General features: G+C 33.9%; 3 protein-coding genes across 6 annotated transcripts; all 3 read right to left on the reverse strand.

The window, feature by feature from the left end:
* Positions 1–24: 24 nt before the first annotated feature.
* LOC111718014 (putative leucine-rich repeat-containing protein DDB_G0290503) lies at positions 25–12,060 on the reverse strand. 4 transcript variants are annotated; one of them, XM_023493487.1, is made up of 6 exons: positions 11,591–12,060; positions 10,205–10,411; positions 9,979–10,098; positions 8,492–8,527; positions 5,184–5,233; positions 25–1,674 (listed from the first exon to the last, which is right to left on the reverse strand). In XM_023493487.1, the coding sequence occupies exons 1-6, from the start codon at positions 11,874–11,876 to the stop codon at positions 526–528; spliced, it is 1,848 nt and encodes a 615-aa protein (XP_023349255.1). In that variant the 5' UTR covers positions 11,877–12,060; the 3' UTR covers positions 25–525. The 4 variants fall into 4 exon arrangements, with proteins under 4 accessions (XP_023349255.1, XP_023349254.1, XP_023349252.1 ...); XM_023493486.1 differs by having other exon boundaries at positions 28–1,706; positions 5,153–5,233; XM_023493484.1 differs by having other exon boundaries at positions 29–1,706; positions 5,090–5,233.
* Positions 12,061–13,501: 1,441 nt separating this feature from the next.
* LOC111718017 (2',3'-cyclic-nucleotide 3'-phosphodiesterase) lies at positions 13,502–18,599 on the reverse strand. Its single transcript, XM_023493489.1, has 8 exons — positions 18,531–18,599; positions 17,938–17,994; positions 17,593–17,633; positions 16,807–16,905; positions 16,351–16,566; positions 15,202–15,303; positions 14,822–14,882; positions 13,502–13,546 (listed from the first exon to the last, which is right to left on the reverse strand). The coding sequence occupies exons 3-8, from the start codon at positions 17,609–17,611 to the stop codon at positions 13,507–13,509; spliced, it is 537 nt and encodes a 178-aa protein (XP_023349257.1). The 5' UTR covers positions 17,612–17,633; positions 17,938–17,994; positions 18,531–18,599; the 3' UTR covers positions 13,502–13,506.
* A 69-nt stretch (positions 18,600–18,668) lies between these two features.
* On the reverse strand, positions 18,669–21,774 carry LOC111718018 (NEDD4-binding protein 2-like 1). The gene is made up of 6 exons (XM_023493490.1): positions 21,760–21,774; positions 21,447–21,571; positions 21,018–21,101; positions 20,329–20,394; positions 19,661–19,729; positions 18,669–18,738 (listed from the first exon to the last, which is right to left on the reverse strand). Exons 1-6 carry the CDS (start codon positions 21,772–21,774, stop codon positions 18,678–18,680), a joined length of 420 nt encoding a protein of 139 aa, XP_023349258.1. The 3' UTR covers positions 18,669–18,677.
* Between the last annotated feature and the right edge of the window lie 493 nt (positions 21,775–22,267).

The following is a 22,267-nucleotide window of genomic DNA, read 5'->3' on the forward strand; positions in this document are numbered from 1 at the left end:
AGGGGGGGGGAGAAAAGGAATGGCAAGGATTTAATGTATTACATTCTTGAGGAATGGGAGCAGAAAGGGGAAAAAGGAGAAGGGGGGGGGAGAGAATTTAGGTTGAAAGAAAGTGTTTTCTATAATTTATTTCTATTTCTTTTTTATATGAAATATTGATTATGAAAATTAGATATTTTTCAAAAATCTACAAATTGTACACCCCCTTTTTTAAGGTAACCCGGTTTTAGTAATCGTTCTATACTAAGAACAGAACGGGGGGATGGAAACGTTCTTTGATAAAAAACAGAACGAGAGGGATGGAACCGTTCTTTAAATAAGAACGCCAAGAATGGAACGGAATGGGAAGATCGTTCTTCTACTCAGAACGGAACGAAACGGGACGGAACAGAACGTAACGGAACGATACAAAAAAAAGGAACGAGAACGGAACAATATAGCTGAAGGCCCTCGTTCTAAAACGAAATGGAACGATTTCAAAAAGTCGGAACGTGCCCAGCCCTAGTTGGTGGTGGACAAAGATGATTAAGCTTTATACATTGTAAATTTCACATCTTCTTCTAGTAAAACTTTGATTGGTATGTTTGTTGTGAAGTTATTGTGTACAGCATCCTTAGGTAATATCCCCATAGGAGCACATCTTACTGTTACAGATTTGATTATGTCTTTATCATCCACATTTTTCCAACTGTAATATTTTATATTGTAATAGAACACATTCTTTGTTTCCTCTTCACTGTGGTGCATGATGTAGAACACTTTATTGTCATTCCGTATCTTGATTATAAACCAGTCTCTGGATTCTTCCAGCTTATAAGCTATATTATGATAATCAGCATTAACCATCACCTCTGTATTCAGCTTCAGATGACTCTCATCAAACTCAATAAATTTACAACTTTTCATGTGCTCAAACATGTTTTCTAAGGGAATATTACTCCCACTACAGCCAAGACAAACTGGATAAACAACTTTAAAATCTGCTTTGCCTTTAATTTCCTTCATCATTCTCAATTTCTGTTCTGTGTTCTTAATAAATTCTTCATGCTGGGATTCCAAATTCTGAATCTTTCTATCCTTTGTCTGTAGATCATGTTGTAGATCATTCTGATATAATTCCAATTCTTCAATCCTCTTATCTTTTTGTTGTGTGGTCTGGATTAGTTCCTCATGCTTTAATTCCAATTCTTCAATCCTCTTATCTTTCTGTTCTGTGGTCTGGATTAGTTCCTCATGCTTTAATTCCAATTCTTCAATCCTCTTATCTTTCTGTTGTGTGGTCTGGATTAGTTCTTCCTGCTTTAATTTCAATTCTTCAATCCTCTTATCATTCTGTTGTGTGGTCTGGATAAGTTCTTCCTGCTTTAATTCCAATTCTTCAATCCTCTTAGTTTTCTGTTGTGTGGTCTGGATAAGTTCTTCATGCTTTAATTCCAATTCTTCAATCCTCTTATCTTTCTGTTGTGTGGTCTGGATTAGTTCTTCCTGCTTTAATTCCAATTCTTCAATCCTCTTATCATTCTGTTGTGTGGTCTGGATAAGTTCTTCCTGCTTTAATTCCAATTCTTCAATCCTCTTAGTTTTCTGTTGTGTGGTCTGGATAAGTTCTTCATGCTTTAATTCCAATTCTTCAATCCTCTTATCTTTCTGTTGTGTGGTCTGGATTAGTTCTTCCTGCTTTAATTCCAATTCTTCAATCCTCTTATCTTNTATACATAAATTCGAATAACTAGAGTTTAAAGTAATTTTCAGACATGTACACAACAAATATCAAAGCATATTAAAACATATCTAATTAGTTTTACATGAATAGCAATTCGGTTTATAACACATTGTCCTATAATTTTCAAAAAGAGAATTTAGTAGTCTATTTTTAAATATACTTAGAGAGTTGCTTCTTTTTAAGTCAAGAGGCAGGTTATTCCACATCTTAAGAAGAGAGCTTGATGGTAAATACTGTAATGAGCACATTTTGAGAATGTCAGGTTGATAGTTAAGAGATCTTTCAAAGTTTTCAAGCTTTATTTATATTTATATATGAAAAAATTAGGGAGGGACATGGGAAGGTGTAAAGAGGGAAAAGGAAAGTAGGAAATTTAAGGGAAAAAGGTAAGGTAGGGAATGGAAACAGCTGACAAAGAAAAGGATAACTGACAAAGGTGGTATCAAAAATAATATTTGGAATCCTCATGAGCTTTACAAAATGTGGTCTTCCATCTTTTTATCCCGTAAAACAGGTTTGTTGTTGTTTAATAAATTGGAATTTGAGCTGTAAACTTTAGAAAATTAATCCCAATCATGCAATCTCTGTATCCACTGTGCACACTTTAGATTTTCTGCTTTATTCTCTATTCTTGGATACTCCAACTAATGAGAGTGATGAAAATTTAGTAAACAAATACAGATAAATTAGAATTAGGGAGAGACAGGGGAAGGTATTATGAAGGAGAGGGAAGGGGAAGGTATAATGAGGGAGAGGGAAGGGGAAGGTATAATGAGGGAGAAGGAAGGGGAAGGTATAATGAAAGAGAGGGAAGGGGAATGTATAATGAGGAAGAGGGAAGGGGAAGGTATAATGAGGGAGAAGGAAGGGGAAGGTATAATGAAAGAGAGGGAAGGGGAAGGTATAATGAGGAAGAGAGGGAAGGGGAAGGTAGGTAGGGAATTGAAGATAGGAAGGGTTGAGTAGGGAAGACAAGGGGAAGGTAGAAATGGGAAAGGTTTAGAAGGAAAATGTAAGGAAAAGAAGATAAGAAAGGAAACAGATGTGATCGCAAGTTAAGTAAGCTTTCAGTTGTATATAAAACTTTTCTCCAAAAAAAAATCATATTTTTTTTACAAAAGTCATAATTTTCCCCAACCAAGTACAAGCAAAAGTATAAGAAATAAAAATGACTTAGATTTGAACATTGTATAGCTCTATGGAGAGCCTTGGACAAAACGAAACTAATTGCATAAATTTTGTGAAGAGATTTTGCACAAAATTTTGTATATTTTTACATATCTAGTTTTATTTATTACAAACTTATATAAAGTATAAAAATAAAAACAAAAAAATTAATTATGTAAAATAAGACTAACCTGTGTCTGATCTCCTCCATTTCTGAATCCATTTTTTGACCCAGGAATGGAAATCTGTGTCATCAGATTCTTGAATATCATTCAGGTATTCATCAGAAGAGGGACAGCCCTTCAAATAGCCTAAACAAAAGGATAACATAAATTCATAATCGATTAATTTGAACCAGGTTCAACTAGTAGTTCCAAGCTCAATGCCAAAGTGTCATTTTGACAACAAAAAATATACCCTGAGCTGAAAACTTCAGAATGGTGGATATTGAGATTAATGCTAACTTAAACTTGTACCTGTATCCTGAAGTGTTTAAAATTCAACCAATCAGAGTCGCATATATGAAGCCGATAAATTTGAAATTTTGCGCGCCATTTAAGATTATATACAGAAACGGGAGGGACTCTCTGAATTTAAAAAAACCCTGTTTTTTATTTTATCTAATCTCTACTCTATCCAAGAAAGAACGGTTTAAGAAGAAAGAAAATCAAAAGTGTGTCCATTGGATACTCAGATTAAGTAATTGGGATTAAGGATATCTCATTCTAAAGTTTTCAGCTCTGGCAAAACTATTCCTCTAGCATNCCTGTAATAACTGCCTCATCTCCAGTGTATAAGAACTGGATGAGGGTCTGGATACTAATGAAGGATGGTTTAACTGACCTGTAATAACTGATTCATCTCCAGTGTATAAGAACTGGATGAGGGTCTGGAAAGTTATGAAGGATGGTTCAACTGACCTGTAATAACTGATTCATCTCCAGTGTATAAGAACTGGATGAGGGTCTGGAAGCTTATAAAGGATGGACCAGTGATCTCAACAACAATGGACCCCTCCTCCCGACTGCTAAACATCTTCTTCAGCACAGGGGACAGGAGGGACAGCAAGAACTTGTGGGACCTGACAGTTCCCAGCTCCTGGGAGTTCTCATCTATTATCTTGAATTCAACATCATAAAGGTTGGATGCAGAGTCAAGCAAATCTTGGAAATCAAAATCCTTGATGTTAATCATTTTAGACTTCATACTTGCAGTTTAGGTCTTTAATATATCTGAAATTAAACATTATTAAAAATAAATAATCCGTCAACAATTCTTTGATAAATTTAAATGGAATAGTTTGTCTGAAAGAGACAAGGAACATATTATTTCAGTTTTATGTGAGCTTACATTTGTATGTCCAATTTAAAACCATACAAAACCTCAAAACAAGTTTATGGCTGGTCTCTATTTTACTTGAATTTAATGTTTCTTTATACAAAATATGGTTCTCACTTTTTCTGGAAATAAACACTTTAATAAATATAAGCTCAGTAATAAGATTAACATAAAAATAGCTTCAATTACTTAACAATCTATTTCTTATTTCTTCTAATTTTAGAAACACTATCTCATATGTTTGAGATGGGTTGGTAGTAGACAAAGATGATTAAGCTTTATACATTGTAAGTTTCTCAATGTTTCGATATATGTTTGTTGTGAAGTTATTGTGTACAGCATCCTTAGGTGATATCCCCATAGGAGCACATCTCACTATTACAGGTTTTATATAGTTGTCATCATCAGAAGATTTCCAACTGTAAAAGAACACATCCTTTGTTTTCTCTTCACTGTGGTGCATGATGTAGAACACATTCTTTCCATTGACAGTCCATACCCTGATTATAAACCAGTCTCTGGATTCTTCCAGCTTATAAACTACATTATAACAATCATTAGTAACTATCACCTCTGTATTCAGCTTCAGATGCCTATCATCAAACTTAATACGTTTACAACTTTTGATGTGCTCAACCATGTTTTCTAAGGGAATATTACTCTCACAACAACCAGGACAAACTGGGTTAACAACTTCAATATCTGCTTTTCCTTTCATTTCCTTCATCATTCTCAATTTCTGATCTGTGTTCTTAATAAATTCTTCATGCTGGGATTCCAAATTCTGAATCTTACTATCCTTTGTCTGTAGATCATGTTGCAGTTCTTCCTGCTTTAATTCCAATTCTTTAATCCTCTTATCTTTCTGTTCTGTGGTCCGGATTAGTTCTTCCTGCTTTAATTTCAATTCTTCAATCATCTTATCTTTCTGTTGTGTGGTCTGGATAAGTTCTTCATGCTGATATTTCATATTCTGGATTAGAATCTTTAAATCCTTGAGTTCACTTTCCGGTGACAGAAAATCTGCTTCTTGTAAACCTGAAAATATAATAGTTTAAAGGTACTATAGGTGTAATTTCAGGTCAACCTGTATTTACATAGTGGCATGTCTGATTCACAATAGTACCCTTTAAACTCTTGTCTTGGCAAGGATGATTGAGATATCTTAACTTTCCTTGAGTGGAGGTTGCTCCACTTGGCTCAACGTGCGGAACGACCATGACTATCTCCACCCCTTGCAGCGTGTTCCTGGCCTGTTTGTTCGACGCCAAGGGGAAGTAGTGTACGAGTATCAATGTACTCTGATTGAGGTTCCAATTGCAGAAACTCCAACATGCTTTCGCGGAATCCCAGTGTTGGTCTGTGGAGCAAAGTACATGGCGGACCTGGATACTAGAGTCATCACTCCACATCTTTCTGCTCAGCCCTGTAACGATCTGTACCCGATAATGATTAAATCGACGACCGCCGGCTGGATCTCAGTGTCAACTAGAGTTTTGCAGATTCCAACTCCTTTGAAGATGGAGATCGCCAGTGATTACAAACCTAGTGAACAGGTGTCCACTCTCTACACCCGGGACGAATTACAACATTGGGAAGAATATCAACAGCTCCCCACATTCCAACACTCCCAACACCAGCGAATTCTGAACGCTCTCTGCGATGGCGAATCCTGCAGCTATGGAGGACAGAGTGCTATGGCAGGAATGAACCTAGAAGACTTCCAACGACATATTAAAGAGGGTAGCCAGGCTATGTTAGCCTCCATGAATCCTTTTGGCTTCATATCAAAGGAAATCGAGCACCTAAAAATGTGCTTAAACACGTTACTCTTAATCGAGTACAGTGTACTAACTATTTCTGTCGTAATAAGTGTCGTACTCTATGGAGCTACTGCTACTCTTGGAGCATTGATCACTAGAATAACCCTAAATTGGGCCCTATTGAAAAGCCGGAAGTGCCCGAGAGTTGAAAGCGTCCAGCTTGAGCGATTGGTTCCTAATATATAATTATACCGTCGATTGATTTGTAATAAATGATAAACGGGTATAAATCCCCCCCCCCTGATCTGTAACATATAATCTGTAGTAATGCAATCTATGTTATCTATGTTCTTAATGCTATCTACCTTATCTATGATTATTATTAATTCTTAACGATTTGTAAGTTGACCAGGTCGGGCTAGCCCGGTCAGTTCATTCACCTGAATATAGAAATAAATCAGTTGAGTACTACTCGTTGTTTTACACAGTTGTGCTTTGAGCCTTGAGTTTTGGCTAGAGAGATAGAGAGTCAGTTAGACTCGTATTAGAGTTAGAGTAAAGTTATCACCATCTAGATTTCTTACAATCCGTCTTTCACATAAATAATCATTGAAATATTCTGGTCTTAGGAAACTATTGTGTAAATTATCAAAATTGTCAAAATGCAATGCTTTTAACCTCCTCGGATACTAAACGAACACTGAGGCATCTATTCTTGTTTACAAATTCCGCCCAGAGAGAACTGGTTTCAATATGCACGCAATACGCAACTGCAATTAACTTTCCTTGCATTACATTCTTGACTCTAACTAACTAACAAAGTTATACTTGCAGGGTATGATCATTGCTCAACACAGGATTTATAAAAAGAATTAAATTAATCCGCAGGGATGCTTAAGATGAAGATCAGTGCTTGATGCTAAGATTTACGATTCAAAAGTTTATTAAATTTAACCAAACACTAAATTTCAGAAAATAAAAATTTTCAAAAATCTAACCTGAATTTTGTTTTTCTTAATCCTCTTTATTTGCAATAATATATGAAAATAATGGGAAATATATACAATAGTACTAACAGAAGCACAATTGTTACAGTAAATTAAAAAATCCTCTTTATTTGCAATAATATATGAAAATAATAGGAAATATATACAATAGTACTTACAGAAAGAAGCACAATTGTTACAGTAAATTAAAAAAAAATAGTCTTTATTTGCAATAATATATGAAAATAATAGGAAATATATACAATAGTGCTAACAGAAGCGCAATTGCTGCAGTAAATTAAAAAAATAGTCTTTATTTGCAATAATATATGAAAATAATGGGAAATATATACAATAGTACCAACAGAAGCACAATTGTTACAGTAAATTAAAAAATAGTCTTTATTTGCAATAATATATGAAAATAATGGGAAATATATACAGAAGCACAATTGTTACAGTAAATTAAAAAATAGTCTTTGTTTGCAATAATATATGAAAATAATGGGAAATATATACAATAGTACTTACAGAAGCACAATTGTTGCAGTAAATTAAAAAATAGTCTTTATTTGCAATAATATATGAAAATAATAGGAAATATATACAATAGTACTTACAGAAGCACAATTGTTACAGTAAATTAAAAAAAATTAAAATTGATTCAAGAGGAGGAAAAATATGGTTCTCACTTTTTCTGGAAATTAACACTTATAATAAATATATAAGCTCAGTAATAAGATTAACATAAAAATAGATTCATTTACTTAACAATCTATTTCTTATTTCTTCAAATTTTAGAAACACTATCTCATATGTTTGAGATGGGTTGGTGGTGGACAAAGATGATTATGCTTTATACATTGTTATTGTAAATTTCGCTTCTTCTTGAGTTAAACGGCTTGATATGTTTGTTGTGAAGTTATTGAGTACAGCATCCTCTAGTGATATCCCCATAGGAGCACATCTCACTGTTACAGGCTTAAAGATGTATATATTATCCAAATATTTTAAACTGTAATAGAACACATCCTTTGTTTCCTCTTCACTGTGGTGCATGATGTAGAACACCCGATTTCCATTGACATACTTTGTCTTGATTATAAACCAGTCTCTGGATTCTTCCAGCTTATAAACTGCAAACTTACCATAAAAGAGCACTTCTGTATTCAGCTGCAGATACTCATTAAACTCATTAAACTCATTAAACTCATCAAACTCAATACAACTATCTAAAGGAATATTCCTCCCACAATAATAAGGGATAATTATAATAATAATAAGGGATAATAATAAGGGAATATTACTCCCATATTCACCAGGACAATCTGGGTTAACAACTTCAAAATCTGCTTTGCCTTTCATTTCCTTCATCATTCTCAATTTCAGTTCTGTGTTCTTAATAAATTCTTCATTCTGGGATTCCGAATTCTGAATCTTTCTATCCTTTGTCTGGATAAGTTCTTCATGCTGATATTTCAAATTCTGGATTTGAATCTTTAAATCCTTTTCACTTTCCTGTGAATACTTTCTATCTGCTTCTTGTAAACCTGAAAATATAATAGTTAAAAGGTACTATAGGCGTAATTTCAGGTCAACCTGTATTTACATAGTGACATGTCTGATTCACAATAGTACCCTTTAAACTCTTGTCTTGGCAAGGATGATTGAGATATCTTAACTTTCCTTGCTGATAATTGGGTATTTTTAATTGCAGTTTCTCTGTAAAATATAATTATGAGAATTAATACTTTTCAAATAGAAAAAGACAATATCTTCCAAATAGTTACTCAGATATAGGGGATAACGGGTATTTTTGTTAAAATCTCAGATCTCATAGATAGGAGGGGAAAGGGGATTTTAGGAGGGGGAGGGGAATTTATAAAAGGAAAAATTAGGGAGGTACATGGGAAGGTATAAAGAGGGAAAAGGAAAGTAGGAAATTGAAGGAAGAAAAAAGTAAGGTAGGGAATGGAAACAGGAGATAAAGGATAACTGACAAAGAAAAGGATAACTGACAAAGAAAATGATAACTGACAAAGGAAAGCATAACTGACAAAGAAAAGGATAACTGACAAAGAAATGATAACTGACAAAGAAAAGGATAACTGACAAAGAAAAGGATAACTGACAAAGAAAAGGATAACTGACAAAGGTGGTATCAAAAATAATATTTGGAATCCTCAAAAGCTTTACAAAATGTGGTCTTCCATCTTTTTAACCTTCAAAACAGATTTGTTGTTTAATAAATTGTAATTTGAGCAGAAAACTTAAGAAAATGAATCCCAATCATGCAATCTCTGTATCCACTGTAAACACTTTAAATTTTCTGCTTTATTCTCTATTCTTGGATACTCCGACCAATGAGAGTGATGAAAATTTAGTAAACAAATACAGATAAATTCAAATTAGGGAGAGACCAGGGAAGGTATAATGAGGGAGAGGGAAGGGGAAGGTATAATGAGGGAAATGAGGGAGAGGGAAGGGGGAAGGTATAATGAGGGAGAGGGAAGGGGAAGGTATAATGAGGGAGAGGGAAGGGGAAGGTATAGAATAGAAGGAAGAAAAGAGGAAGGTAGGGAATTGAAGACAGGAAGGGTTAAGTAGGGAAGACAAGAAGAAGGCAGAAATGGGAAAGGTTTAGAAGGAAAATGTAAGGATAAGAAGATAAGAAAGGAAACGTATGTGATCGCAAGTTAAGGAAAGCTTTCAGCAATATTTAACAACTTTCTCCAAAGAAAAATTCATTTTTTTTAGACAAGTCATAATTTTCCCCAACCAAGTACAAAGCAAAAGTATAAGTAATAAAAATGACTTGGATTTGAACATTATATAGCTCTATGGAGAGCCTAGGACAAAACGAAACTAATTGCATAAATTTTGTGAAGAGAATTTCCACAAAATTTTCTATATTTTTACATATCTATTTTTATTTATTACAAACTTATATAAAGTATAAAAATAAAAACAAAAAAATGTAATTATATACAATCAGACTAACCTGTGTCTGATCTCCTCCATTTCTGAATCCAGTTTTTGACCCAGGAATAGAAATCTGTGTCATCAGATTCTTGAATATCATCCAGGTATTCATCAGAAGAGGGACAGCCCTTCAAATACCCTAAACAAAAAGATAACACAAATTAATAATTGATTAATTGATTCCTCTACCATATTAATAAAAATCAACTGTCAAGTAAATTATATAATTGAATGAATCCCAATACCTTGAACTTGATCCTGAAGTATGTTACAGAGATCTTCAAACAGGAAAGTATTCTCGTACTTCTTGATTCCCTTGAGTACATGAATCCAGTTCTCCTGGTTAATCTTGAAGCTAGAGACAACTTCCTTAATCAGGTTCCTGGCTCCACGCAGCTCATACTTGTCTCCCAGATAATACAGATCAAACAGATCATCAATAGAGGATATATCTGAACACAAAGATCAATAAGATTATTAATAGAGGATATATCTGAACATAAAGATCAATAAGATCATCAATAGAGGATACATCTGAACATAAATATCAATAAGATCATCAATAGAGGATATATCTGAACATAAATACCTATAAGATCATTAATAAATGACACATCTGAACATAAAGATCAATAAGATCATTAATGAATATAAAGATCAATAAGATCATTAATAGAGGATATATCTGAACATAAAGATCAATAAGATCATCAATAGAGGATATATCTGAACATAAAGATCAATAAGATCATCAATAGAGGATACATCTGAACATAAATATCAGTAAGATCATTAATAGAGGATATATCTGAACATAAAGATCAACAAGATCATTATTAGAGGATACATCTGAACATAAAGATCAATAAGATCATTAATAGAAGATATATCTGAACATAAAGATCAATAAGATCATTAATAGAGGATATATCTAAACATAAAGATCAATAAGATCATTAAGAGAGGATACATATGAACATAAATATCAAACTGATCATCAATAGAGGATACATCTGAACATAAAGATCAATAAGATCATTAATAGAGGATATTTCTGAACATAAATATCAATAAGATCATTAATAGAGGATATATCTGAACATAAAGATCAAAAAGATCATCATTAGAGGATACATCTGAACATAAAGATCAATAAGATCATTAATAGAGGGTATTTCTGAACAAAAAGATGAAACAGGTCATCAAGAGAGGATACATCTCAACATAAAGATCAATTTCCCTTTTAATCTTTGAAAGAAACTATTAAATAGTTTTAGAAGATGCATGAGGGTCTGGAAACTAATGAAGGATGGTTTAACTGACCTGTAATAACTGACTCATCTCCAGTGTATAAGAACTGGATGAGGGTCTGGAAACTAATGAAGGATGGTTTAACTGACCTGTAATAACTGACTCATCTCCAGTGTATAAGAACTGGATAAGGGTCTGGAAAGTAATGAAGGATGGTTCAACTGACCTGTAATAACTGCATCATCTCCAGGGTATAAGAACTGGATGAGGGTCTGGATACTTATGAAGGATGGTTTAACTGACCTGTAATAACTGACTCATCTCCAATGTATAAGAACTGGATGAGGGTCTGGATACTTATGAAGGATGGTTTAACTGACCTGTAATAACTGACTCATCTCCAGTGTATAAGAACTGGATGAGGGTCTGGAAGCTTATGAAGGATGGACCAGTGATCTCAACAACAATGGATCCCTCCTCCCGGCTGCTGAACATCTTCTTCAGCACAGGGGACAGGAGGGACAGCAAGAACTTGTGGGACCTGACAGTTCCCAGCTCCTGGAAGTTCTCATCTATAATCTTGAATTCAACATCATGAAGGTTGGATGTAGAGTCAAGCAAATCATGGAAATCAAAATCCTTGATGTTAATCATTTTAGACTTCATAGTTGCAGTTTAGGCCTTCAATATATCTGAAATGAAACATTATTAAAAATAATTAATCCGTCAACAATTCTTTGATATAGTTAGCCTGAAAGGTACTGCTGTTGCAACTTTAATTTACATTTTATTAGTTTACTGGGGAGCATGTCCAATTTACAACTGTACCCTCTTAACTTTATCTGGTCAATAATGTGGAAAATATTGTCAAATAAAAAGTGTTCCTTTCAAATAAAAATTATGGAGGAGAAATTCGCACATAATTTAATAAAAAACTAATTTCAACATAATTATTAATAATTATTTTGTATTAGTTTATGGTTAGCCTTGGTTAGCATAATTTCTGGGCGAAGACTTGCGAAAAAGGGGGCCGAGTCATGCGGCCAGGACAGGTTAAATGGCTAGGGGCCGAGCGCTGCAGCTTGGACCCAAACCGGTGCTAAGCCCTTCCTGGACAGAAAAAAATGTTAGCCCTATGAACAACTTCCTAAATATGCCCCTGATCTCCCCTTTCCGTTCATCTTGACCTTTTCTTAACCTTTATGTTTCCCCTTAACTCCTTTTTCCCTTAATACAAGGGGGTACGCTGGGTGCACATAACCCCCCCCCCACTTTTTGTTCCTCTTTCTTCTTTCCTTTAACCCAGTGCTTAGGATCCATTCAATTTTAATGCGGATCCGGATCCGGATCTTAGATCCGCACTGGAAAAAAATGGATCCAGGTCATTTCTTAAAGATTTACTGAAATTTTTTAACAAAACAAAATTTTCAAATTTTTGGTTTTTTTTTCGCTTATTTTTATCCTAAAACTTGATGAACCATTAAGAAATGAGGAAATTTTTATAATCTTTTTTTTTCAAAAGTAAAGATTTGGGGTTTTGGAGTAAAAAAGATTTTTTTTGCAGTTTTTGGTTTATATTTTACCCCTTGGATCCGGATCCGTGGATCCGCCTATTTTTGCGGATCCGGATCTGGATTCAGGAAGCTAAAATCTTGCAGATCCAACAGATCCGGATCCTAAGCACTGCTTTAACCTTAACCCTTCCCCATCCTCTTTCCCTTTTCCCCTCCCCTTTCCCCTTCTCTTGATTCCCTGTGCCTCCGTCCCTTCCCCTTTCCCAATTACATCCCCTTTTTTCTTTCCATTTCCCTTTTCTCTTCTTGTACAAAATTGGGCCTGCCAGTGCAGATCACATGGAAACTATAGACTTCACTGATCCATGAGGGGGCACTGAGCCCCTGTAGCCCCCCCCCCTGTATATGTCTCTGAAAATTATGTTTATTAAAACTTAATTTTCTATTATCAGCAAATCCCTTTAATTTAAAACAGACAATAAAAGGAAATAAGGATAATTCTATTCTCCTTCTCACAGCTGATCTGACGGCATTCTGTCTGTTACAGAGAGAAAGCTTGCTAAACAGTCTCTCATTGGTCGAATCAGAACCAATCCTGACTTGGGTTCTATCTAAGCCGGAGTTTGGGTTTTACTCGGGGTTTCTAGCTTTTAAAGTCTCATCTCTGGACTAGTTTTTCATCACATTTTTTAATATGTCCAGTGCACACTAATGCAGGATTTTTAAGGTTAATGTTTTACAAACTTTAGAATAAAATGTCCATATTTTTTTCAGCACCAGGTTTAGTAACTTCCAGTGAACACTGAGTTCAGAGTTATACATCTAAACAAAAACAATAATTAATAAATTATATTCTAAAAAATTCTATTTCTCACTTTTCATAAAATTCTAAAGATGTTTAGACACTTAAGAAAAAAGAAAATTTAGAAGTATTAATATAAATAACAATTCAAATTTTTTTATTCTTTTTGATACATATTAAAAAATAATTTTTCAAGAACAGAGCCTGCGATTAAAAAAAAATCGGGAAAATACGACTTAGGTCGTATTTTAAGCAGTCGTTGGGCCTTATTTACGGCTTGAGTTTTCGGATTCAAGCTGTATCTTATTTTCATCATAGTTGAGTTCAAAAAACCGGTTTAATATTCAATTTGGCAGATTTTCATGGTAGGAATTGGCGCATTCCGAGGTTTGTTGAGAACAAGACTCAACATTGAGTCTTATTCTTCACTAAAACCAACCAAGGTTGGTTTTATTTTCATTGGGCCTAAGAGCAGAAGATTTTGCAGCTGTTAATCACGTGACACAAGCGTTCGTCAGAGTTGGTTTGAAGATTGGGTCTTAAACAGGGGCGGATACAGGATTTAAGTGAGGGGCGGGCAAGATTTTTTAGGAACTTAAAATTCATAAATAGGAACAAAAAATCGCACCATAGGCGAACATTTGTTTGACTTTAAAGACTCAAAAAGAGTCAAAATTAATGACTAAAGACTAAAAAACTAGATTTTTAACTTTTCACACATTATAGTTTATTAAGACAGATATTTTCCTGTTTTGCACTAGGGTTTCTTTCCCTTAAGCATGCTATTGAGAAGCTATTCTGAAAATAGGAACAAAAAATTCCAAATTCAGGGAGACATCTGAATCCCTCCAGTGGAATGTAAATCACCCTGCGTAAAATTTTGAATTGTAAAAAGCATTTTTTCAAACCCCTCCAGTGAAAAAGAATTCCCTCCGGTGGTGTCCAGTGGAGTCAAAATCTTACTACGAACTTCCGTGACTCATAAATGGCAAAAGATTATAACTAGAACATTAAAAATGCCCTTAAAAAAATCTAAATATAATCTTTAAAAAAAAAATAGTAATATTTTGGATCAAAATGAAATGGATCCTAAGCACTGAACCCCTGTAAAATGAAAACTACAAAAACAAAAAAATCCCAAGAATTGCTTTTAAATCCTTCAGTATGTCTATTGCTTAAGGGAAAACAATCAGCTTAATCTAATCCCCAGATTTAATCTTAAATCCTAAAATTTAAAATGTTGCTCTTTCAAAATCCAGTTTAGCGCTTTTTAACCAAAAGTTTCCCCCTCTGACCTGTCCAGGTGAATAAACCAGTTTGTGTTGTCCAGGTTGATCAGGGTGGCCGGCAGTACACCTTCAGAGAAACCGGTTAATCATCAGATTTATTTACATTCTTAGGAGCCCTCCCCCCTTTCTCCTTCAGGCTCTTAGGAGCCTTTACAATAACCGGCTATTGATCATGATAATTTTGGCTGGTTGTTTAATATTTATGAGAAAACAAAAGAAAGCTCCCATATTGGTGTTTTCTACTTGCATAATGGTACCATAATGAATCCTCACTTCTAAAATATTTTAAAATTAATGTTGGAACTTTTCTTTTAAAATAGAACATTACTACTATCAATACGTTTAGTAAGATGAGATAGAAGGGGAAGGGGATATCTGAAATTTACCTCCAATTCTAATTCTGGAGATCTCAACTCCTTTCTCCAGGATCCGCTGGGCGTCCAGAATATCAAATCCGGTTTGAACTGGTTTAGCACCTCCACTGGTTCCTAGCACAAATGAATTATACAATTTACTAGCTGAAGGGCCCGGCGTTGCCGTTTGAAAAAAACTATTTTGAAAAAAATCGATTTTTTTAGCCTTTACACCCCCGGCTAGCCCAATCGGTCCAGCAATATATTTGGCCCACTGTACGCAACATATATATATAAGAATGTCTTGTTTTATTATAAGACTATTGCCCATTGCCCGGCGTTACACATAAAACATTTTTTTTTAATTTAAAAAAAAACATTTTGATTTTTGAAAAAAAAATGTTGAATTTTTTAGCCTATGTTACTCCACAGGCCAGCTATAGCTAACATATAAATATATATACAATATACCTGAGCGGAGAGGTTTATAATATAGATCTTTTACTAGCTTGGGAACCCAGGGTTGCCTAGAAACTACGTTATCCCTATTTAAGTCAACGCACTGCATTTAGAACTTCCAAACTAAGCTATGTTCATAGTTTGATTAGGAGATAGAGAAATCAATATAAAACTGTGTCAATATATATGTGATACCATTTATGAATCAAAGTTTCAAACAGATCATTTTCACCAAATATAGAACAAATCTGAAAATTAGGATAACCCAGAAGTGCCTAGAAATTTTGGGTACGCTCCTATCATGATTTAAATATAATGCTTATTCATTTTTGATAGATATAACTGATATATAATATTTACGGCTGTGACAAGAATTTTCACCAATGGCAGTGCAGTATCTAGTCATGTGGCTCCGTGTGTATCATGAACTAGAATATCCACCAATGGCCGTTCAGTATCTGGTCCCATGGCTTCGTCGGCCATATTAAGTATATATGAGTTTTTGTATAGCTTTGACACAGTTTTGCATCAATTTCTCGAGTCAAGGACATCAGATATAAGTAATATTGGTTGCTATCAACTCCTAAAATGTCTAAACTTTAGCCCCCTTAATTTTACCTTTACCAAGCGGGGTTAAAAGGCGGGAGTAACTAAGTAACCTGGGCAACGCTGGGTTCCCAAGCTAACAAAATATAAAATTTGATAACTAGGAATTTCAGTTACCTAATGTAAAATGCGCCCTTCTCCCTGCCACGCCAGAATGTACAGCAGGAACGCCGCCATCTTTAGATGTTCTCACAGAAGAGAGAGACAGGTCGTCTTCGTCGTTGCGGATTTTCTCGTTTTGTGACTTTTTAGTTTTCCCGCCACTTTTCAGCTGATTTCCCGCGAACTTATGTTTGGATGGATTCACCTCCTCGTCGTTCTGGTCCCAAAGCTCTACATGTACACATCAATTTTAAAAGAATGGAATTCTGACCGTTTTAGAGAACCATTTTCAATTTAATCATCTCTTTGGTAAGCCACCAAAAAACATAATAAAAAATATAATATAAAATGTTCATACAGAAAATACAAGGTTCTTTGAGTTTACTGTGTACATTTTTGACATTAAAGATGAAAGATAATCCAATATGATATGGGACGCTCTGTATCTATGAAGTAGATCAAAATAATTACCAAGTTGGTCCTCGGTTAGGTTTAGTTTAGCTCCGAAGGTTTCCCTTGTTAAGGAGAACCCTGAGATAGATAATCTTGTAGTTCGTCCTACATTACTCTCTAAATAGTAATTTACAATTAATCAATCAATCAATAAACCTATCAATCTAACAACAATCAATCAATCAACCAATTTATCTAAAATTGATAATCCAGAATAATAAGCCAAGGATTGAGAATAAATCCTTTTTTAAAACTAATTTGTTCAATTCGTGGATTTTTTTATTTCAGCCGTTCTCAAAAATTAAAAACCGGAAATTATATGCTGTAAATAACATTCACGATGCCAAGGTTATAATGCAAGGAAAGTTAATTCAGTTGCGTATACTCTGCGTACACATTAAAACCAGTTCTCTCTGGGCGGAATTTGTAAACAAGAATAGATGCATCAGTGTTCGTTTTGTATCCGAGGAGGTTAAAAGCATCAAATTCTGATAAAGTTGATAATTCACATAATAGTTTCATTTGACCAGAATATTTCATTCATTTTTTTATGTGAAAGATGTATCCCATATCGGGCTGTGCAACCCAACGGTGTAGACCTTTGATATTTTTTAAACTATAAATGCTGTTAGATAAAATAATATAAGTTTGAAATATCAAAGGATTACATCATCAGGTTGCAAAGATATAGGGATTTAAAATTTAGATTTTGTGGCAAATGCTCAATTCCTTTAATAATCTTATTCCACACAAAAATTAAAATTAAGTAGATTTTCATTAAGAAATTTTTTTTTTAAATATTACCGAGAGCAGCTCTCATCATATACTTGTCTTCCTCTCCCTTCCTAATTCGAACCAGTTAAAAAATTTTTTTTTTAGTAGTTTAATGTTAATATTCAAATGTTGGCCATGTTAAATCAAATGAATAGGAATACATAATATAAAAAAATAGTTGCTTTAAATACTTTCTGAATTAAACTAATTTTACTTTTGCGCGAATTTTTGCCCGAATTTTTTCACGAAAATGTACTAACTATGTCAAAACTAAAAAAGTCAATAATGTACACAATGCGATCGGAATTATGTACAACAAGCACGCACTTTACACCAGTAGAAAATGTAAACAATAATACAATAAAACCGGTTTTCCTGAAAAACTTTGCAGTACAATGAATGATTTCTGCTCCAGCTCCCTGTATCTCAGATCTTTGGAACATGCAACATTTAAAATTATTATTTATAAAATATGAAAATAATATTTGGTTAGGCAATAGGCACTTTTCTCGAACAAAGAAAAAAGTATGAGGCATTATTTGATTTCACGGAATATCAAATGATATAATACAAACAGAAAAGCTTAAATAAATTAAAAAACACATTTTGAGAAGATGACCCTTCATAAACTGATGCAAATGCCCGATTGACCTTGCCTGATCAATCATTTTGAAGATATTTACGTTTTTTAAGGTTTTTAAGTGTTTAAGCTTTCAAGGGTTCCGTTGTGTATCGGGCTTTGCCATCTTTTCATGAAGGATCAGTTTAAATTATCAGTCACTTTCAGCTGGCCCCAAGAAAACGTACAAATGCATTGCTGAACCATTACTTAAATTTAAGATTTTAATGTAGTCGAACACGTTGAACAAGGGCGACATTCTATTTTGTTTAAATATTTCATGGCGTTAATTGTCATTAATCTATTCCAAATAATGAAAAGGAGAAATAATTGATAATGTTGTAATTCCCTTGAATAAAATTCTAATAAATCCTCTAAATTTTCAACTCCCGTACTCTTCTTGAAGGCAGCAAGGAACTCCTAATAAATCAAACATAATTTGTCAACGCTCCTCAAAATGTCGTTCTTTTCAAAAAGTCTATATATGAGCAGTGTTCTAACTAGCCGTTGTTAACAGATCTCTACTGTCCGCCAGGTTCAAGAACCAACCAAAATATCTAGAAACAAATAAATGGTTTATTCAATTTGATGGAATTTATCACACCTAATATTTCCCGTTGTAGGACGATTAAGTGACTTTATCGCCCTACAACAGGGCGAAAAAGAAACCTTTTCACCCTGCTAATAGAATTTCAAATTTCATACCTAATTGTCTCATTGTAGGGTGCTAAAGTTACTTAATCACTCTACAATAGGGTGATTAAGTAACTTTATCGACCTGCTTTCAAATAATTTGAGTAAAACTGAATAAAACTATATATGTTATTGAAATGGGTATCATGCGTGCGAAAAAGTTTTTGCTGTTTTTTATTTTTCTAGTTTGTTTGAGATCAAAATGAAAGTATTTTTACACCGAACGAATAAAAATCCCGGCAAAAACTTGTTCGTACTTTATAATACCCATTACAATGACATAAATAGATATAATTTTTTTATGACATTAACAATAAAAACGGTAACAGTAACAGTGACAGTGATACAGAGGTTTTAAGGAATTACTTTATTGAACATGGTCCTATGATTCCCTAAATTCATTTTATTCAACAATTCATTAAAAAAACATATTCAGTGAAAACAACATCTTTAAATTCATTTTATTCAACAATTCATTAAAAAAAACATATTCAGTGAAAACAACATCTTTAAATTCATTTTATTCAACAATTCAGTAAAAAAAAACATATTCAGTGAAAACAACATCTTTAAATTCATTTTATTCAACAATTCAGTAAAAAAAACATATTCAGTGAAAACAACATCTTTAAATTCATTTTATTCAACAATTCAGTAAAAAAAACATATTCAGTGAAAACAACATCTTTAAATATTTTCTTTAAAGAGGGGGAATGTTTTTCAAGAAAATATTCACCCCTTCAGTGACAATCATCCAGAGAATTCAATATTTTAAAAATATCCAACCTAGGGAGAACCCGTTCATAATCTTTGACTCTTCTACTAAGCACATCTATACTCACTCCATGACTATTTCTAAAAACAAACAAACAGTGAATTGTTATTTTTTATTAATTTCATTTCATTTAATAATCCTTTTCTTTTTAGCTTATTCATCTTCTATGAATAATTTAAAATTTTAATGAAAAAACTGATTTCAGAAAATTTTTTAATAATTATTTATAACACTTTTTATTGGTTCTCAGCGCTATGTTCTCTTTTTTGGAAAGGTTCAAGCCCTATTTGTCACACACATAAACAAGGGACAAAAAAAATCTAAAAAGGTTAAAACCTTTAAGAAACAGTGAAAATTTTTAGTCTTAACAATTTATAGGACGTAGTGCCAAAATAATAGTGGTGTATTATGTGTTTGTGTACTTGATAACATGGTTATTTCTGGATATGAATAGCTTTTCAGCAAGAGAAGAAAAGAAAAAAAAATCGTTAATTTCAATTTATTTCTATTTAAATTGTATTTTATGTTTCTAGAAATTGTTGGAGAAAATCCAGGAAGTTTCCCTTCGTTTTATAATATAAAGGAACATAAAAACATAGCACTATGAACATTTTATGACAGGGCTATAAAATAACTGACCATTAATTGACCATGAGTGAGCAGTGCAGAATAATGTTACCTTGCTGCCAGTTCTTGAACATTATATCTCCAGGGAGTTTTAGGTTCCGCTAGTATCACAGTATACCTGGCAACAATCAAGAAATAATAAGATCTGAAAAAAATGAACATGGAGACCTACAGACCGCCTCAGGGTGCAGCGCATCCCAGTCGACTATGGTCAATTTGAATTTGAATTGGTCAAATATAATTAACTAGGCCTTTTCGCGCCCAACTTCTACTTTAATTTTGAACATGTTCTCTTTGTGTACATTGTAAAATAAAACAGAAAAAGTACGCGGATTTTCACCAAAAATTTCGTGGATTTTCAAAATTTTCAAAAATTTAATGAAGATCGAATTTTGATGGAGACAAATATTTGAAATTTTGATCATTCATAAACCTTCCCTGGGGCCACGAGAGGTCCCACAAAAAATTTGGGCCCGATCGGTTCAGCCGTTTTGACGTTTATTGGATACAAACAGACAAACAAACAAACAGGCAGACAAGATAAACAATGAATAGAATAGTTGCTTGTATTAGCTGACAACTTGCATCGACGTACAATAAGACCCCACATTGAGGGTGAACTTTAGGAATACACTATTGAGGACGTACGCAAACGTGACATATAGACATACATGGAACACAAGGAGGACCAACTTATAACTCTAGCTTTGAAGAGGGGAGGGGGGGAGGGGTAGACTCTACCTATATTTTTCTGCCAGTTTAAAGTATGTTCCCATCTCCCATCGTTTAACATTGGTATTATCCACCACAACCAGCAGTTCACCTCTGAACAAAAATAAATATTTAAAATATATTTTTCTTTGTAATTTAGGACAATATTAGTTTGAAGGTTATAATTATCTCTGAAATTTTGGCAAAAATTTATAAAATATATACTAGTAGCTAAAGGGCCCGGTGTTGTCGGTGAAAAAAAAGTTTAGAATTTTTTTTCCACAACAAATTTCAGCTCAACCAATGCTTGATCTCAATTTTTTCAAAATCTGCAGATTAATGTAATCTGTGTTCATTATCCCGCAGTGGCAATTGTATCCTAAAGAACTGAAGAGATTAAGCATTGATCCTCAAATTAATAGTGCCCACAGTGGATATCGAGATTAAGGGATCTAGTACCTGGAACAGTACTCATCACATATATCCTGGCTGAACTGATGAGCATTCTTCAATTCTTCAACCTTAAAGAGACTGTTAACGTAATATAAAGTGCATAGATGACAATATCCGATTAAAACCTTGTTCTGATAAAAATGTGGAAGATAATATCGCTTTTCTGACTCGAAAACTGCATATTTTTGTGTGTTTCTCCATTGATTCTAATAACAATAAAAGCGCAAGTCACTTTCGCAGAGAATACACGAATGAAAATAAACAGGTTAGAGAAACAAAAAACATTGCTATATAATTTAGACAAAGCTTTCAAGGGTACATTGGGCATTAGCATCTTTGCATAGAGGGTCACTAGGTAGCTGCCCAAGTAAGTTATGTGCACTTGCCGCGTTGAATTACAAGAGATATGTTAGTACATATTTTAGGGTTAGGTTAGGTTAAGACACTTTCTGGGCCGAGCGTTGCGGCTAATAAAGGATAGGGGGCCGAGCGCAGCGGCTAGAACAGGCTATGGGGCCGTACGCCGCGGCTAAACATAATCATAGATCGTCTTTAATCTATGAAATAATTCGCGGCATACACATTTTGGAATGCCAGGACTAGAGGTGATTCGCTTGTAAAAGTAGGTTGACAGATGATGCCGCAAATTATTTCAAAAATCGAAAGTGATCTTCAAGTCGTCTCTCGTCTCGCATGTTTCTTGGGACACACTGTATTCTCATGAAATATTATTCCCACCCCTCATCCTTTCTCCACAAGTTTTTTAAACACTAATTTCGCTTCTTAAAGCTCAGCATTCCCGTGTTGAATGGAAACTGGAAAATCTT

This window comes from Eurytemora carolleeae, unplaced genomic scaffold (assembly GCF_000591075.1).
Source record: "Eurytemora carolleeae unplaced genomic scaffold, Eaff_2.0 scaffold1941, whole genome shotgun sequence".
NCBI classification, from domain to species: Eukaryota; Metazoa; Arthropoda; class Copepoda; order Calanoida; family Temoridae; genus Eurytemora; species Eurytemora carolleeae.

Coding starts and splice junctions, on each gene's coding strand:
- LOC111718017 (XM_023493489.1), bottom strand. Junction 16,567..16,806: donor CCTAACCGAGGACCAACTTG/GTAATTATTTTG, acceptor GTGTACATGTAG/AGCTTTGGGACCAGAACGAC. Junction 14,883..15,201: donor CTCCAGAATTAGAATTGGAG/GTAAATTTCAGA, acceptor GTTTCTCTGAAG/GTGTACTGCCGGCCACCCTG.
- LOC111718014 (XM_023493484.1), bottom strand. CDS start 11,876: ATGAAGTCTAAAATGATTAACATCAAGGATTTTGATTTCCATGATTTG. Junction 10,099..10,204: donor ACTTCAGGATCAAGTTCAAG/GTATTGGGATTC, acceptor CTTTTTGTTTAG/GGTATTTGAAGGGCTGTCCC. Junction 8,528..9,978: donor ATGGAGGAGATCAGACACAG/GTTAGTCTGATT, acceptor TTATATTTTCAG/GTTTACAAGAAGCAGATAGA.
- LOC111718018 (XM_023493490.1), bottom strand. Junction 19,730..20,328: donor GTTCAAGAACTGGCAGCAAG/GTAACATTATTC, acceptor GTTTGTTTTTAG/AAATAGTCATGGAGTGAGTA. Junction 18,739..19,660: donor TATGAACGGGTTCTCCCTAG/GTTGGATATTTT, acceptor ATTTGTTTCTAG/ATATTTTGGTTGGTTCTTGA.